Source organism: Sinocyclocheilus anshuiensis, unplaced genomic scaffold (assembly GCF_001515605.1).
Source record: "Sinocyclocheilus anshuiensis isolate Anshui unplaced genomic scaffold, SAMN03320099.WGS_v1.1 scaffold38, whole genome shotgun sequence".
NCBI lineage: Eukaryota > Metazoa > Chordata > Actinopteri > Cypriniformes > Cyprinidae > Sinocyclocheilus > Sinocyclocheilus anshuiensis.
The window spans coordinates 1,923,755-1,941,716 of record NW_015544213.1 but is presented as its reverse complement, the minus strand read 5'-3'; the positions used below and the strand labels follow the sequence as shown (position 1 = coordinate 1,941,716).

Sequence of the window (17,962 nt, the reverse complement as noted above, 5' to 3'; positions counted from 1 at the left end):
TCTTTAATTAACCACTGTACATATAATTTATAGTTATATATTATATAATATTAATTAATAATATAATATAATATTATTTCCTATTCATTCAAATAAATAAACAGACATATAAATGAATTAATTAAATACATGTTAAAATGTTTGCATATTGTTGGGTTTATGGTAATAAATCATTTAAAATTTTACTTGTACAGTAAAAATTTTGGTATGGTTTTGGGTCGCCTCTTGAGGTTCAAAGTAAACTCTGGGTCCTGAACCAAAACCAGTTGAAAGCCACCGATTTAGAGCACAGGCAACAGTTCACAACCTTCAGCATCAGATAACAGTGAGGATAAGCAGGAAAGCGAGCAGCTCTGGACGGCCTCGGGGATTAAATATCCCTTCTGCCATCCCATAAAAGACCTTGATAATAGAACTGCTTAGTTTTGCCGTCTCCATGAGTTGGTGCTGGGCGGCTGACTCATCATCGGGACAATAGCGGACCACAGCGGAAACACGTCCCTCTTTGTTCTTGTTTGTGATCTTCATTGTTGGTACAAGACTGCTGAGGCTTCTGAATCTGATGGTTCATTTGTCATCTCTCCTGTCATATTGCTTTAGGTACTAGCATTTATGTCTACAAACTGAATTATTTTAAACATCATATGATAAATAGTTTCACACCAGAACACAGTATTACCACAAGGTGTTATCTCACAAAGTCTGTCAAGAATATTTCCAGGCCATATTTCATACCAAATTCTGGAGGAGGAAAAAATCTGTCTGTCTATCTGTCTATCTATCTATCTATCTATCTATCTATCTATCTATCTATCTATCTATCTATCTATCTATCTATCTGTCTATCTATCAAAATTTATCTTCACAAGTTCACAAAACCAGACTGAATGAATTGCTCACAAATCATAGAGTCCTTAGCACTTTGTGGAGATGAGGATTATTAGAGACAAAAATACTTATTTTGGTCGGTTACTCATTCAAAGTTTAATGACTTTAAGATGATGTGAAAAAATAGAAAATTGTCATTTTCAGGATTTTTCAAGAATATTTACCCCAAAAATTCTAAATTACAATGCAATAATATCTATAATTAAATTGTAAATTATTCATTCATGGTGAAGTATTAATGGTAATATTTGTTTGATTTTAATAAAAGAAAACAAACAAATTGTATTACAGTATTTTGGGGAGTTAAATGAGAATTTAATCAAAATCGTCACTGAAAATTCACAAAAAAAAAAGTCAAAGTCACAAAAAAAAAAGTCTGATTCAAGGACAAAGGGACAAAATTGATCAATTGCCAAGCATTAGCTTGAAGAGTCTGAATTTAAGAATAACTTGCAGCACAAAAAAAAAAAAAAAAAAACTGATGATGCTCCTTGGATCAATTTTCTTTTTTAGATTAAATTGTCAACTGAGCCCAGAATCAGTAAATAGCATTAAGCCCCATAAAAGGAGGAGAAAAACACTACTAATGGCTTTTTTGACAGCATCAAAGATAAAACTAATCACTTGGGGGATAAGGCTAATTTAAGGAAGCTTTTCTTTAAATTAGTGTTTGTTGTTGGGCAAAACAGATGGAAGGTAGATGAAATGCTTAACAAGCTCTTAGGAGCTGAAAGCTTGAGTTTTGTGCTCACTCACCTCCTGTTCACAAGCAGGAAATATAAAACGGGCAGACAGGAGCGTGCCCATCTCATCCTGAGGTGTTTATGGCACCTAACAGCCACCTTCTCATCTCTCAAGGATGTAATCATTCTTTGTGTTTCTTTTCCCTTGAGCTGTTATACTGTACAGTTCTAGACAGAGTCTGTCAGATAATGGGAGAGACATACGGCATCTTGTGGCAGGATGAGGAAGTGCAGGACACAAATTAGAGAATTAGAGGACAGTTTGGTGCTACAACACTGTAGAAGAGTGTTAAATGTTTTGGTTTTTTTGTATGTTAAATAAAAAAAACTTTTACTTTGAGTATAAGTAGAAAAAAAAAAAGATTGTATAGGAATACATATTTTCCATGACTTTCCCAGAGCAGGATTTCTCACACACACACACACACACACACACACACACACACACAAAAGATATATTTATATTTACAAATTGATCAGAAGTTTGGGGTTGGTAAGTTGTTTTTGAAAGAAGTAAAACCAGTAATAGTGAAATATTTTTACAATTTAAAAGAACTGTTTTCTATTTAAATATATTTTAAAATGTAAGTTATTCCTGTGATCAAACCTGAATTTTTAGCATCATTACTCCAGTCTTCAGTATCATGATCCTTCAGAAATCATTCTAATATGCTGATTTGCTGCTCAAGAAACATTTCTTATTATTTTATCAATGTTGAAAACAGTTGTGCAGCATTTGTGGAAATGATATATATTTTCTTTTTACAACTCTTCAAAAGAACAGCATTTGTTTGAGAAAAAAAAAATCAAAATTTAAAAATTCAAAAACATCGGTTCTTTATAAATGTCTTCACTGACATTTTTGATCAATTTAATACATCCTTGTTCAATTAAGTATTATTTTCTTTCAAAAACTGAATCCAAACACCCCGCGCCGTGTTATGATTTTGAAATGTGCAGTGCTCATGTTTATTCAACGAAGTCAAATGGCACAAATAAATCAATGTATGGGAAACTGGTAATGTATATCGAAATATCGGAAATGTGTTTAAAAATCATATCACCGTTATTGAAAAAAAATTATATCGCGATACATATTGATATTGAATTATTGTCCAGCCCTACCCAAAACACAATACAATCTAAAAATAAACAACCCATGACTGGTCCTTTCTGTAGCAGGCTTACACTAGCCAAAATACCCATCAGATCCACTGTATTTGAGATAGTTGCTAATTAATCTCAAAGTGCATGTGGAAGCATCCCACAACTGCCATCCGATGACTTATCCACAATCTAATGAGTCCACACTGGCAAAGCTGCAAGAATGAACTTGCTTATCGCACCAGGGGTGGTAATGCCGGCTCTCAGCAAATCACAGCATTACAGCTCAATCTGGCAACATGGCCGCATGATAGGTTTAAACAAGCCACTCCTCCACAACAACCTCTTTTGAGGCCCAGCTAAAAGCCTTTCTGAAGCAGAGATGTGAGAAGAATGTGATAAAACATGTTCCCAGCTGCTGCACGGATCTGCCAGCGTGTTTGCCGCAGAGTAGGTGCCGATAGTACTTTCCAACCCTCGTGGCCCCCGAGCCTTCCCAGCATCCCTCTCCATCTGCCGGGCGGCCACAGGAGAGGACTGACCTGGTTGCTGCTGCAGTTAGAGGGGAGGAGGTGAGGGAGTGCAACCAGAGGGCATTGCTCTGATGCTGTGAGTCAATCCTGGCTGATTGACTCTTGTGCATATCAATAGCAGAGGGACTATGAGATGTATTATTAGCCTATTTTCACTAAGCACAAAACTATGATTAAAAAAAATTAAACCATAAAAAGGATCATTAATTTCTATGATTTTCCACAACCTTCCAGAAGTTCTACAGAGACCGCACTCACAAAGAATAATTTCTAATCTAAGAAATTGTTTCTAACAGAACGTAAGTAGAAAAATGCATATGCAACAGAAATTTGCTTCAATTTTCAATGATCTTCTATGACTTTTCCAGCCCTGGAAGTCACACTTTGGCAGGTTTTTCAGGACCACAGGAACCCTGTAGGGTGTTATGGGGGTATGCTTACTGATCAAATTAAAATTTAAAGCATTTTGTTCCAAGTCTGACTAATTCTAAGTCCAATCACTTGATTGGTTGGACGGCAGCAAATCTCATTAAACAACAAGCTTTTGTGTTGTGTGTCCAAAACAGAGTTCCAGACAGATGCCAAGCTGTTAACAAAGAACTTAATGAAGCTTGTTTGTTATCACTGTGGCTTTTATAAGACAATAAAGTATCTATTATATTTGACATTGAAGCACGAGAACAACTGGAGAAAGTTTTGTTTTCAATCAGGTATGCATTTTTTTTCTGGAAGACTGATGAGTTTTCACATTGCACTCACAAAAATTACTCATATCTGTAAGCTAATTCACTAGGAGTTTAATGAACAATGAGACAAACCTTTCAGCTAGGGGTGGGTGGTATGACATGGCAAAATAAAATTATAGCACAGTAATTGCGTATTATTTTATAGTTATTTTTGCAAGAAATTCAGCTTCCAAAATAAAATAATAACAAAATATAAATACTGAAATCATAAAATTATATTTTACATATATTAAAACAATCTTATATGTGACCCTGGAGCACAAAACCAGTCTTAAGTCACTTGGGTATATTTTAGTAATAGCCAAAAAAAACTTCGGTCAAAATTATCGATTTTTCTTTTATGCCAAAAATCATTAGGATGTTAAGTCAAGATCATGTTCCATGAAGATATTTTGTAAATTTTCTACTGTAAATATATCAAAACTTAATTTTTGATTAGTAATATGCATTGCTAAGAACTTAATTTGGACAACTTTTTCTCAGACATTTTTCTTTTGGGCGATTTTCTCAGTATTTAGATTTTTTTGCACCCTCAGATTCCAGATTTTCAAATAGTTGTATCTCAGCCAAATATTGTCCCATCCTAACAAACCACACATCAATGGAAAGCTTATTTATTCAGCTTTCAGAAAAATGTCCAGGGTCACATATTTAAATTTGCATCCATTAAGTTCCATAAACAAACATATAAATAAATAAATAAATACAATTTCCCCTCACAATACTGTATTGCTAATGTCAAAAAATATTTAAAAAATTTCACATTAATATTCAAGGGAAAAATAAATAAAATGATAAATATTAAAATAATGTTTACATATATTATGATAAGTCTTTTATTTTTGTATAAATAAAAAAACGTTTCCCCTCACAATAATGTATTGATAATCTAATGCAAAGATCATTTTTGGGGGGTTTGGGGGGGACTCCTTTCACAGGCAGAGCTGTTAGCAGAAGTGTCGGACCGTGCAAGGCTTGTTTCAGCACGCTGAGTCAAAGTACAGCTTGTTCGATCACCTGGAAATAGTCTAGCCTAAAAGCTGCCGCACAGAGAGCAGAGACCTTGACAATCACTGTTGTTGGCTGTTGTGTTCTGCATGTACTCACTGCTGCAGTGCTTGTCCACTCCGTCACCCTGAGAACTGTTTAACCCCACCTCCTCACCCACAGGCTTCCTGGCAGCCGTGGCGCTTGGAGGGACTTGCAGCTGCGGTGTGGTCTGAGAGGCTGGGAGAACAAGAAAACATAAGTTAGACCCAGAGTGAAGAGAAAAAAATAGGGAGGTAACGATGCACCCTGAGCCTGTGGAAAATCAATGAAAATATGTGACGATTTAAGTCAGTTGAGATGTTAAACGAATCACGATACAATTGGGGTAGTGTTTATAAGCGCAGCGCTGTTTTGTTTAAAGTGGTAACCAAAGAAACGCTATATCGCTGCTGTTCCATAAGTGCCACCTGCTGTCAGAGGCTACGTTTACACTGGTGCGTTTTCGTTTTAAAATGCATAACTTTTGCTAAGTTACGCCTGTCGTTTACACTACTCTGGCGTTTTTGACCCTTGAAAACGGAGACTTTCGAAAACGCTGCAGACCCCGTTTTAGTTGGAAAACTCTGGGGTTGCGTTTCAGTGTAAACGGAACAAAACAGAGACTTTTGAAAACGATGGCGTGCTGCTCACATTCACTCTGCGCATCCTTGAAGACCGTGTAAACAATAACATCATGCTCATTGTTGTATCTGCATGGTCATGTGACATGCGTTTTCGGTTGTGTAGTGTGGACGGAGAACGTTTCTGAAACACAGTGAAAACGCCAGTGTAGATGAGGATCGTTTTCATTTTAAAACGCCATTTTAAAATGAAAACGCAGGGCCAGAGAGTGAATTTGGTTCTCATTCAGTCTGTCTGCTTTTATGTAGTTTTATGTAGCATAATTTTACAAAACTAAAGTCAGACCGTTCTGTTTTTGCATCAAATGAATTTTCTGTACAAAGTAAATTTTTTGCTGGAAAATGTGGACATGCTGATATTTCTTGGGAAAAATCAAGCTAGGAAAGAGCACAGGCAAAGTCTTAGTCTGTTTATATGAAAATATTTATTTTATTTGCATTATTCACAGGGCTCCAGACAAAAAAATCGAGTAAGGAGCCATTGGCTCCTATAAGAACAAACTTAGGCGCCAGATTATTATATATTATTATATTTATTATTTTTTTGAACATTTTGACATTTCAATCATACTTTCATGTGTTAATGTCTAATCTTTTCTTGACTTTATCAGCATTTTAATCCATCTTGTAGATGACCTGGGAACTAAGGTTCACTTAAAGTGGGAACTAAACGTCTTTTCCAACTTGAAATATACAGTCACAAAGAATTGTTTATTACACAGAATCTGTACCAATATCATGGACAATAAGCATCACTTGGCCATTGAGTGTACACTTTTAAGTAACTGCAATTGATTAAATTTAAGTTAGTCCAACTTAAAATAAAGAGTGAACACATTTTCAAACTGTTATTTGTCAGTGTAACTCAGAATTGTCAAGTTCAATTAATGCATTAAGTTTATTTACTTAATTTTAAGGCAACGGGTTTCCTCAATTTTTTTTAAGAAAAGTCAACTGATCGCTTTTTACAGTGTTAAGCCCGGCTCACACTGTGCGATTTTTAAAAGTCCTTTAGGATTGTACTCGTCAGACTGTACGAACACGATGATCATGTCACACTGTGGGATCTCAGTTGTCATTAATGTCAGACTGTACGACAGTCAAGACGCGTTAAAAACGGGTGCGTGCAAGAAAACATGTCCGGAGTTCTACATTATCAACCCATACACGTTCAGCGACCGCGAGTTGCATTGCACGCGGGGCTGTAATGTTGGCTATCATTAAAAGTATATGAATGGCGGCAATACCGGCGTATTTAAGAAGAATAGTGCAAGCAGCACTACACACCCACATGAAAACAGCAGTGCAACTGGTGTTTATCATAGCAAAGGCAACGTATCATATGAATTCCATGAGTGGAGGACGGGAGCGCAGGATTTTATGAGGTTCGAAGAAATCTCTATGACTTGTCTTGAAAAACGAAGACAGTTTGACATTCGTCGTAGGGGAAGTCACACTGCAGGACTGTGCGCCAAATCTTCTGACACTGCCAGAATTTCGTCTGAGGTCAAATTTGATCGCAATGGCCATTAATCGGCTGTCGATGAACATGTCAAACCAGCGATCAATGACTACAGATTTTAGCATAAGATTATAGGAATCTTTTAGGATTTTCAAAATTTGTCTCAGACGACCAAATCGTGGCCCAAATCTTATAGCGTTAGCCGGGCTCCTCCTCAATGCATTCTATAGAAATGTTGTCATATCTCTCACACTTTCTTCATTAGTAACATGCAACTTTATAGGACGTGTTGAATTTTATCTTTAGCTTGCATTCTTGCATTTTTTATTATGTAGACAACAGGCTAAGTAAAAATATTAGTATGCAATAGCAAATAAATACAGAAAAATGCTCATCTTTATAGTTATTTTTCTAGCTGACTGATGAGCTTATGGATGCCCAATGGTTATTCTGAGGTAAATGTATTGTTACATGGCAATGTTTATAAGCTTTACACATTTTCTGCAGTTTGACACAGAATGAGTGATTACATGACATTTCAATAAGTTGTACTGTAGGCTCTCTTATAAAATAGCCTAACTTTTGATGTTAATTCACGTTCATTTCGTACTATAGTAGAGAAAGATATAATAGGTTCACTTGCTGCTTGAACTGAGGCGTTAAAGCGATTAAAGAGAGGCAAAACCGTATTTATTGTATTAATTTCGTTATGAATTTGGCAGAATGTTAAAGCTGATACTTCGTTTATTAAAAAGTAACAAAGCACAAAGCTTATTGCGATTACTGGACGGCAAGTGCGCTGCAAACAGGCTAGTTCACGCATTAACAGAACACAGCATATAGACTAAGATCTTGATAACAAGAAGCCATATTAGTAATGATTATAAACGATATTGCAAATATCCACACAGCTGACAGCTTTACCTGTTGAAGTTTTTTCAAGTTGTGCACGAAATAGACACTGCTTTTCTGCACTTTCACTTCGCACGTCTCCGTCATTTTGATCTCTCTCGTGCTGCACAACTGAGCTGCGTTTAGCAGGCATATCGGCAGAGATGAGGGCTGTTTGAAACTCTTTTTTTCCCCACTAAAACTTTGATGCGCATCGTGTTTAATACGTGAACATAACAAAAGATATGATCGCAAAACAATCAGGAAAATTTTTTAAGTCATAACATGTAAATATACGTGTTATGTATACAAATACACTCTAAAAATGCTGGGTTAAATATGGACAAACCCAGCGATTGGGTTTGTCCATATTTTACCCAGTGCTGGGTTGTATTTAACCCAGCATTTTTTAGAGTGTACATAGTCGCCAGTGACGACCTCAGCAAAAACTTCACTCGCAAATTTATATTTTTGGTCGCAAATGCGACCGTTTTAGTCGCAGTCTGGAGCCCTGATTCATTTATTTGATTTGGGATTTGTTTTCAAATTTCAATCTATTTTTGTTATTTGACATATTTCAATTCACCCATTAATACTAGCAATTTCTATTCTATCGATTTTTTCAATTTATTAAAGAAAACCTTGCGTAGGGGTGTGCCATATCATACCTTCCACGATAATTTTTTACATGATAAAAAACGTGCCATTTTGCGATATCAATGATATAGCGACGTGATGACGTATGGCGGATATACGTTCCCTAGCGCGCATAACAACAACACCACAAGCCCAATAGGTGTGTTCAACTTGAAGCAGCGTTGCGCAGACTGATCGGTGTATGACATCAAAGTATTGCGAGAGCGGTTCTAGAGCATATTCGAGTGAACACTCTTACCTTCAAAAATAGGCGAGGCGCATATCTATAGTGAAGCGGCGTGGAGAGCTCCGCTGGTGTAAACACAAGCATTGACTAGAGTGGCCGCGTCAGAGCCGTAAAGGCCCGGGTATACTTAACTTTCCGTGTTCCGTTCCGTCTCACGCACAGCTGCGTCCACACAACTTTCAAAGTATACTCAACCGCGGATGAGCGCAGACGGACGAGCTAGACACATATGCACAGTACCACCTACTCTTGTCTCAACATTCACCTCGCGCATGCGCTGTTGTACGCGCACCGTCCGCGCAGTCTCAAAAAATTGCCTGCACGCGGACGGGGTACACGGCTCTCCGCGAGCCCTCCTGATGACGAAAATGACATAACGCGGACGGTGCGCGGATGCGGACGGCCGAAGTACTTTGGCCTGAATGCGCCGCAAAGGATGGAAAATGCCCTTCATTATGTTTGCACTAATAAATGCTGCTGCCTGCCAGCTGCAATCACCAATAAAACGTTGTTCCATGTTTTTTTTATATATATCATCATAAATATAGTTATCGCAAATATTCTTGAAATATCGTGATATAACTTTGAGGCTATATCGCCCACCCCTACTTGCTAGGTGTACTGGGATAGACTAACTGGGACTTGCCCCAGCACTTACATTTTGTTGCCCTTTTGTTGGTTTAATTGCTTATATTGTCCTCATTTCATATTGTCCTCAAGTTGCTTTGAATAAAAGCACCTGCTAAATGATTAAATGCAAATGTATTTAATTTAGCATTTTGCAAAATATGATGTCTTTATAGTATTACACTATTTTTCCTTAGACAGTATAAATGGCTCTGTATATATGAAAATATATGTCTGCCTTCAGAGGAGATTTTAGAAAGATGGTCGCTCACAAGGGGATCATCATCATGTTCTAAGAAATCATATTCCCGCCTAGCAGATGCTAAAATTAAAAAAATCCCATAGACTTACATTGAAGGAGGGATTCAAGCTGTGACCAGAAAATCAAAGACTTGGTAGTGGGCTTTATCACAGTTGACAATTAAATTAAACCCATTAAATCAGGTTTTGTGGCTTTTAGACCATGTCTGTTAGCTTTAAGAGTAATCTATATGCTAGTACTCGTAAAACAAGACAAAATTCACTTCAGCAAATAATGTTACTCTCTGGGAAAATTTAACGAAAATATTGAGGACTCATCCTGCACTTGTTCATTTGTCCCAATCAGATGCACACTAGATTGATAATGCCCAGCCCCGTTGATACCACCTACGTCTAACTAGCAATATTTAGTAGTAAATCATGCTCATGGCTTTTTTGTTTTCAAAAATAATAAATAAATAATAACAAAAAAGAAAGAAAATGAAAATAAAAAGGGACAAGTCCAATTCCAATTTCCTGTTTTAATAGGAAATACATCAACACAGCAAGAAAAAAATTTTTCTCATCAAGCAATTTCATGGTGGTCTTTAATTCAGATGCAGCCCTGCTTCAAACTTACACACCACAATACCGATAGCCATAACTTCTCCACTGCACCACATAAAATATTCAGCAGCACTTCTCTAGAGCAGGTCATTTTTTACCCCACCGTATTCGTTCGACTGAACCAGCGCAAAATGAAAAGGAACCGAGGGGTGGCCCAGAAGAGGGCCGTGCGAGATTTTTGTTACAGCAGACACAAAATGAACGAATTCCAGAAATCTGAAGTAAATCATTCGAGAGAAAAGCCCCCTGGTGATTAAAGGGTGGTGGAGGTGCTGTCACCAAGACCCTCGTAATAACCTTTAATGTGAACTCTCTTTTTTTCCTGGATTTTTTTTTTTTCCGAAACATATGTGCCTTTGAGGATTAAACCCCTAATACTAATGTTAGTGCTGATGGGTGTTAAACAAGGTGCTGGCATGCATGCTAAAATGTAGGGCTGAATCCCTATTTGCATACTATTCTAAATGATACCCATACGTCCCTTAAGGATTTCTAAATTAATTATTTATATACACATTTATTTTTTGATTTGCATAAATATAATAAATTATAGAAATAAATAATAATAATGTAGATTAATACTTCCAAAAAGAGAAAACAAATGTATTTATTTATTATATATATATTTATATATATACATATAGGCCATCTAGAAAGAAAATATAATTAGATTTTATTTTAATTTAAAATGTTCATTTTAAAATAAAAATTGCATTAAAAATGCATTTATTTATATAATAACTTATTCATAATATAAATATATACTTATTCTAATATAATATATCATTATAATAGATCATTTATTGTGTATTTATTGTAATAAATACATTTTTCTAAATGGCTTATTAAAATACAATGCAGCTGTAGGTGACGATAACAAACCAGCCTATGCTTTCGTGTCCATCCAAACATTTGGTTACATATGTGTACTGATACTGTTGCTGTGTTTGAAATGACTCGTTCCCTATGAAGTGAATGCAACAGAGCACTACACAGGGAATAAGGAGAGATTTCGAAACAAAACTACATTTCTTCTATTCTAAATAAACCTTAAGTGGTCTAAAATGAGAGCATTAAAAAAGTAAGCAACTGCAAGCTTGCACATGTGTTTTGGGCAAGAGGATTGGTTTGTGATGGTTTTCTGATGCAGTGCACAACGTCAGTCTAGCTCAAAGAAACCCTGGGCTAAGGACAGCCTGAAGTGTTGTGTCACCTCTCTTCCTGCGGGACTCATTGATCTCCTCGCACATGCGGTCAAACTCAGGGTCCAGTTCAGAGGCGATCGTGGCATGCGCAGTATCCTTCAGACTGCAGGCCCTGTGGCGGATGATTTTATCTGTGAGGAAGCACAACATGAGATGGTAAGGGCGGAGTCGATGAAAAATTCTTTTGGGTGGATGAAGAAAGAGCCGCGTTCTTGAAGACTGACAGTAAGGTTTCTGAGTATTAGGGCTGCACAATTAATCAAAAAAACAATCAAGATCACAATTACAGCCACTGCAATTAGCTAATCGTGAAAAATGACAATTACAACACAAACTCGAACACACCCATTATAATCAACAAGGTGTAGACACTGCGTAAATAAGCTCCGTAATTTACTCCAAATTTGAAAAGCAGTTGTTTTAATGTAAATTCTATTAATTGAAATTAATGATTGTGATGGCATAATCAAGGGAAATAACAGAATCATTTTTTGTCTTAATCCTGCAGTCCTGCTGTATATGGACAAACTATAAAATAAAAATTATAGTTAACCCTAATATATTTATGATGTCATACACACCTAAAGCAAAAAACACATAATACATTTACAGCACCATGAAGTTATTTGATGCTTTCCGGCAACATTAAGAGGCCACTTCTATTTTCAGAAATGCAAAAAAAAGTTGGGAAGAGTTTAACTTTACGCAAATGTCAGTGATGCATTGCTGCGACCACCAATAGAAATTAATGTATAAAATGTACATGAATGGCAAGACAGTGACGTTAATGTTACAGTGAACAATTTCAAATAAACAAATAAAAAAAGAAATTAAAAAAGATGCACAACAAATCCAAATAAATAAAATTAGGTGCTGTAAATCAAGCAACGGCTCACTGTAATCGATTAAGATTCACCCGAGAAACTTAAGCATCTGCTTTTTTATTTGAATATCTGAAAAACACCTCTGAGGCTGAAACGCTCCACAGGCAGTCAATCAAAGCGTCTCTGTTTACAAAAACAGGGATTACTGTGTTTTCTCAAAATTCTGAGAGCTAGCATTTGTATTCTATCCTTATTTTCTCTCTCTCTATCGTTAAATCAAGCAGCATTCAAACATGTAGGGAGGAAAAATGTGTGTGAGTGAGAAGAGAGAGCACGTTACTGGGTAGTCCTCATTACTCCAGGACAGGCTGGAGGTCAGGATCTGGCAAAGTTTGCCTCTTAATTGGAAGATGGGCCTAATTAAGCCATCTAGAGCGAGCGAGAGGACACTCTTTACTCCAGTCAAGGATATAATGGCAGGCTGAGAGGAAGAGAGTGTAAATACACTTATTTTGACTTTCAAAGCCCTACCCAAAGATCTCAGGCTGCTGGTGCCAAAATTGACAATTGAACAAATGGACCAGAGAGAAATTAAATCAGTGGTGCTCAGTCTAGATCCTTGTGATCTATGTTCCCACTAAATTTGGGCTGTTTGGATTAGAATACCAATTTACTACTCACCGAGTCCTGCACAGTATATACAGCACATTATCAACTATATAAAAAAAGATAAAAAAAGAAAATATAAAAATATATATATACTGTATATAGATATATACATTCACCGTGTTTTACTATATTCTCAGAAATATACAGCTCCCCATAGTTCCCCAGCAAAGTACAGTACATACTTTCAGTATGAACTATGTGAATTGGGATGCAGACTTGAAAGTTGAAGCAATTGGTTAGAACAGGGCTGGAAGGAAACTCAGCAGGGAGGCTGATGTCCAGGGGCACGATTAGGCAGCTCTGAATTAAATAATTTGAATAAGAAGAACCTTTAAACTTGCACATTAAGATGTGATTTTGAAACTTCAGCTGGGTTACAATTTCAAAGCGCACATTTTCTAAGAATCTGACTTTCAAACAAGCACTGCGAGACTCTCTTGAATGAAGGGAGATTGCCATTCTCTATTTGGATCTGCACTGCATTTCAAGGACAGAAGTGAAGCTCACCAAAAACAAAAACAAAAACAAAAAACCCAACAGCAAATGAACAAAATTATTACCTATATAACGAGGGAAAGGACACCTAAGATTTTAAGTGCAACGTTCATGCTTCACTTGTGAGAGTAATGCTTAACAAATGGAATTTTGACAGCTCCTAAATCCCATATTCCCCTGCTCTAAATGGACCAGAATCCTCTTTTGGTTTCCTTATTAAAGTAGCTAATTGCGTTTTGTCTCATTCCTTCAGTGGCTCCTCTGTGGACGCTGCATTTAAACAAATGACCCACGTTCTCCCAGAAAATGGGCTACTGTGATTTATTCATAGGCACCGGCTGCACTTAGCCAACAACCTTCACTGGCTGACCAATTAATCCAGACAACTGGGAGTTAAGTCCTGACAAAAAAATCAGAAGTAGCCAGCTAGCAGACTTACAATATTATAATATATGGTTGTATTATCTCATTTCACTCACAAACAATTATGTGGCAATCACATGACTGTTGGAGAAGGTTTTTAATATGAACATGCTCCTCTTGTTTTAAATAATGCATGTTATCACATTTGGGTCATACAGGATTCACCTTTCATAGGAGAAGGGCTCATCGTCTCATTAGATGGTGTTTATCATGCTATCAAGGTCTTAAAAGGGGCAACAGTAAGGGAGAAAATAGATATCACACATTCACCTTCATGCTTTTGGTTAAAAACCCAGCGTCAACTTACATAAATTCCCCTTAGAATTTCAGACACTGTTTCCATGGCTCATTTCATTCTGGTTTAGTTTATATTCAGTGTACTATGTACATATATGGCACATCCATAAACACCAATAAATATCTGACAATTTTCTACACTGCAAGTGTCCCAACTGACTGACCGTATGGCCAGAGAATAGCGAGAAGTCCATTAAAGCAATGAATGGGTTTTATGGAGACTGCTCATTATAGTGCCATTTTTCCTCTGTGGAGAGATCAGCGACAATGATTTCTTGTGCCTTTTGAATAAGGAAAGGTCAATGGGTTAATATCTAGCTGCGTTTATTGTCCTCAAATTCTCATATCTTTTAGTGAAGGACTGACAAGTCTGTCCGATTAATCATTGATTTAATGTCCTCCACGCTTCAAGTACAGCGGTCGCTGCTGCTGTTTTTTTGGTTGGTATCACTGTTATTGAAACTCTAAACTAAGTACTAGAGATGTGCTTGGATCGACTAGTTCTTTAACAACTGGTTAACTAGTAAAAACACTACTTGAATGTCTGAAATTGATTTTTCCTGTACACCTGTATAATTTATTATAAATTTTGTGGATACATAATTTCTCAAAATGTCTGTCTCTACTAACCTACCATTGTTTTTAAGATAAAAGGCCAACATAAGATAAAAGGTAACATCACATGACCTAAATATTGCGCTCAACTCCACTTCACCAATGTTTATTGAAAAATTAATGACTTCCTGTTGCTGCATACTGCTGTTTGTGTGAATACCCCATAACAAGTGATGTTCTGCTATTTATCCAGCTGCTCTATATTGTGTATTTACCTCCGGGGTCCTTGTCTGGATTGTACTCTAACGCATTGCTGCAAATGAGGTCAATGTCCACAAGAAAATCCTTGGCGACCAAGTATTTGTGAGTGTCGATCTTCATCATGATGGTGGACAGGTCCATAGGCTGTTTGATAACCTCAAGGTAGTCTGAAACCTAAATCAGAGAAAAATACATAAACACATTTCACCCAAAAACATAATAAATGATATTCAACATTTTTGGTAAAAACTCTTGTTTTACTGTAATATTGTGAAACTCATTGAGCCCAAACTTTTGAGTGGTAATATACAATATATATATTTTTATATTCTAAATATACATATATATATATATATATATAATACTTGTGCATATTTTCTAAAACTGTCATTACTGTATTGTGAGGAATATGAATTATATAATTTTATTTTAATTCTATAAATATATCCCTTTACTCAAATCAGTAATGAAAATTTAGGAGAAATTCTCCTTAATGATAAGACATTTTGCACTGTAACATTATTTCCATGACAATTTTGCAAAACAATCTGAATTCGGGATTCATATGGTATGTTCTTGATTCGTCATATATAAAGGCTTTGTGAGCTTCACCCTATAACAAACTCCAAAAGCTTCAGGAGACCATGGGGGAAAATGTGTCGCACTCTGTATTCATAGACACACCGTCCTCCTTGTTTGCTTCTTATATTGATGAACTTTTTAATTGCCTTCTCAAATTTCCTGATTCAGGTAACGATCCTGCCCGCAAGCTGTCAGATAATGACAATAATTTGATTTGTTTGGTCTGGGGGTTACTAATAAGCCATAGGTGCTGCTAATTATATGGCAATATTGAATAGAATACAGACCCCTACAGGCATTAATTATACAGCTGTTGATGTGCAGTAACAGCCCACCTCCTCAATGTCCACAGGTTTGCTGAAGATCTGGAAGCGCTTGTCGGTGGCGAGCCGCTTTGTGACATCCCTGAGAAAGAGGCGGAGCTCGCGCAAGGTGTTCTCCTCCTGCTCCTCCAGTCGCCACTGCTCCTCTGGCGAGAGCTGCCGAGGGCCGGGGTCTTCAACGAGGGTCAGCACCTCCAGAGCGCACACTGAAAACACAAATACAGACACAAACCTTCAATACAGCTTAAATCAATTCAATTAAGCTGACAGTTCTGATTTAATGATTTTTTTTTTTGTACTTCTAAGGGAGTATGTAAAGAATCACTTTGTCTGATTTATAACCAAAAAAAAACATCTTTATATTGCCTTTTAAATATTTTTCATTATTGATGCATTTCCTCTGGAAACAGTGTTTTTCCCCCAATGAGAGGACCAATTCAACAAAAAACTAGTTAAGGTCTTATTAAAATCAATCAAGACGTTTTCTATACTAAATAGACACAAGGAAGAATTTATTGCATCTGCAATTTAAAAAAAAAAAGATTTTTTGCAAGAAACATAATAATAAAGATGAATATTTAATATTAAATTATTTAAATTCATAAATACAAAATCACAGACAATCTAAAAACTTTTCTAAATGAAACAAACCAAATTAGAGTTTAGAAACAATTTACTGAAAAAAATCAAAAACAATATTAAAACATTTGTGTCTTAATGCTCTCCAAGGAACACAAAAGTAGCCTGATGACAGTCTTTAGGAAATGTAAGGGCTACATTAAAAAAAAAACAAACAAACAATTAAAACTATTGCAATGTTCATGTATTACATCACAAGAAACAAAATAATCACATACACACACGTGTTTGTTTGTGTTTGTGTGTGTGTGTGTGTGTGTGTGTGTGTGTGTGAGAGAGCATAAGAAGTCTCTTATGCTCACCAAGGCTGCATTTATTTGATCAAAAATACAGTAAAACAAAAATATTGTAAAATATTATTAGAAATTAAAACATCTGTTTTCTATTTGAAAATATTTTCAAACGCAAATTATTCCATTGATGGCAGAGCTCAATTTCAGCATCATTACTCCAGTCTTGGTCTCCAGTGTCATATAATCTTTTGAAATCATTCTAATATACTAACTTGCCACTCAAACATTTCTTTTTGTTTATTTATTTACTTACTATCTTATGTTGACAACACACTGAAAACACAAATACAGACACAAACCTTCAATACAGCTTAACTACAATCATGAGGAAATCATGAAGAAGCTGACAGTTCTGATTTAATGATTTTTTTTTTTGTACTTCTAAGGGAGTATGTAAAGAATCACTTTGTCTGATTTATAACCAAAAAAAAACATCTTTATATTGCCTTTTAAATATTTTTCATTATTGATGCATTTCCTCTGGAAACAGTGTTTTTCCCCCAATGAGAGGAACAATTCAACAAAAAACTAGTTAAGGTCTTATTAAAATCAATCAAGACGTTTTCTATACTAAATAGACACAAGGAAGAATTTATTGCATCTGCAATTTAAAAAAAAAAAGATTTTTTGCAAGAAACATAATAATAAAGATGAATATTTAATATTAAATTATTTAAATTCATAAATACAAAATCACAGACAATCTAAAAACTTTTCTAAATGAAACAAACCAAATTAGAGTTTAGAAACAATTTACTGAAAAAAATCAAAAACAATATTAAAACATTTGTGTCTTAATGCTCTCCAAGGAACACAAAAGTAGCCTGATGACAGTCTTTAGGAAATGTAAGGGCTACATTAAAAAAAAAACAAACAAACAATTAAAACTATTGCAATGTTCATGTATTACATCACAAGAAACAAAATAATCACATACACACACGTGTTTGTTTGTGTTTGTGTGTGTGTGTGTGTGTGTGTG

General features: G+C 35.9%; 1 protein-coding gene across 4 annotated transcripts in view; it reads right to left on the bottom strand.

Moving 5' to 3' along the window:
• The window catches only part of LOC107697175 (ATPase family AAA domain-containing protein 2B-like), a 150,478-nt gene that overhangs the window by 71,426 nt on the left and 61,090 nt on the right, over positions 1-17,962 (bottom strand). For all 4 annotated transcript variants that reach the window (XM_016497846.1, XM_016497845.1, XM_016497847.1 and 1 more), the window contains 4 exons: positions 16,061-16,254; positions 15,158-15,317; positions 11,628-11,750; positions 5,122-5,241 (listed from right to left, as the gene is read on the bottom strand). In XM_016497846.1, coding sequence (XP_016353332.1) covers positions 5,122-5,241; positions 11,628-11,750; positions 15,158-15,317; positions 16,061-16,254 — 597 coding nt within the window. The remainder of the gene's footprint in view (positions 1-5,121; positions 5,242-11,627; positions 11,751-15,157; positions 15,318-16,060; positions 16,255-17,962) is intronic.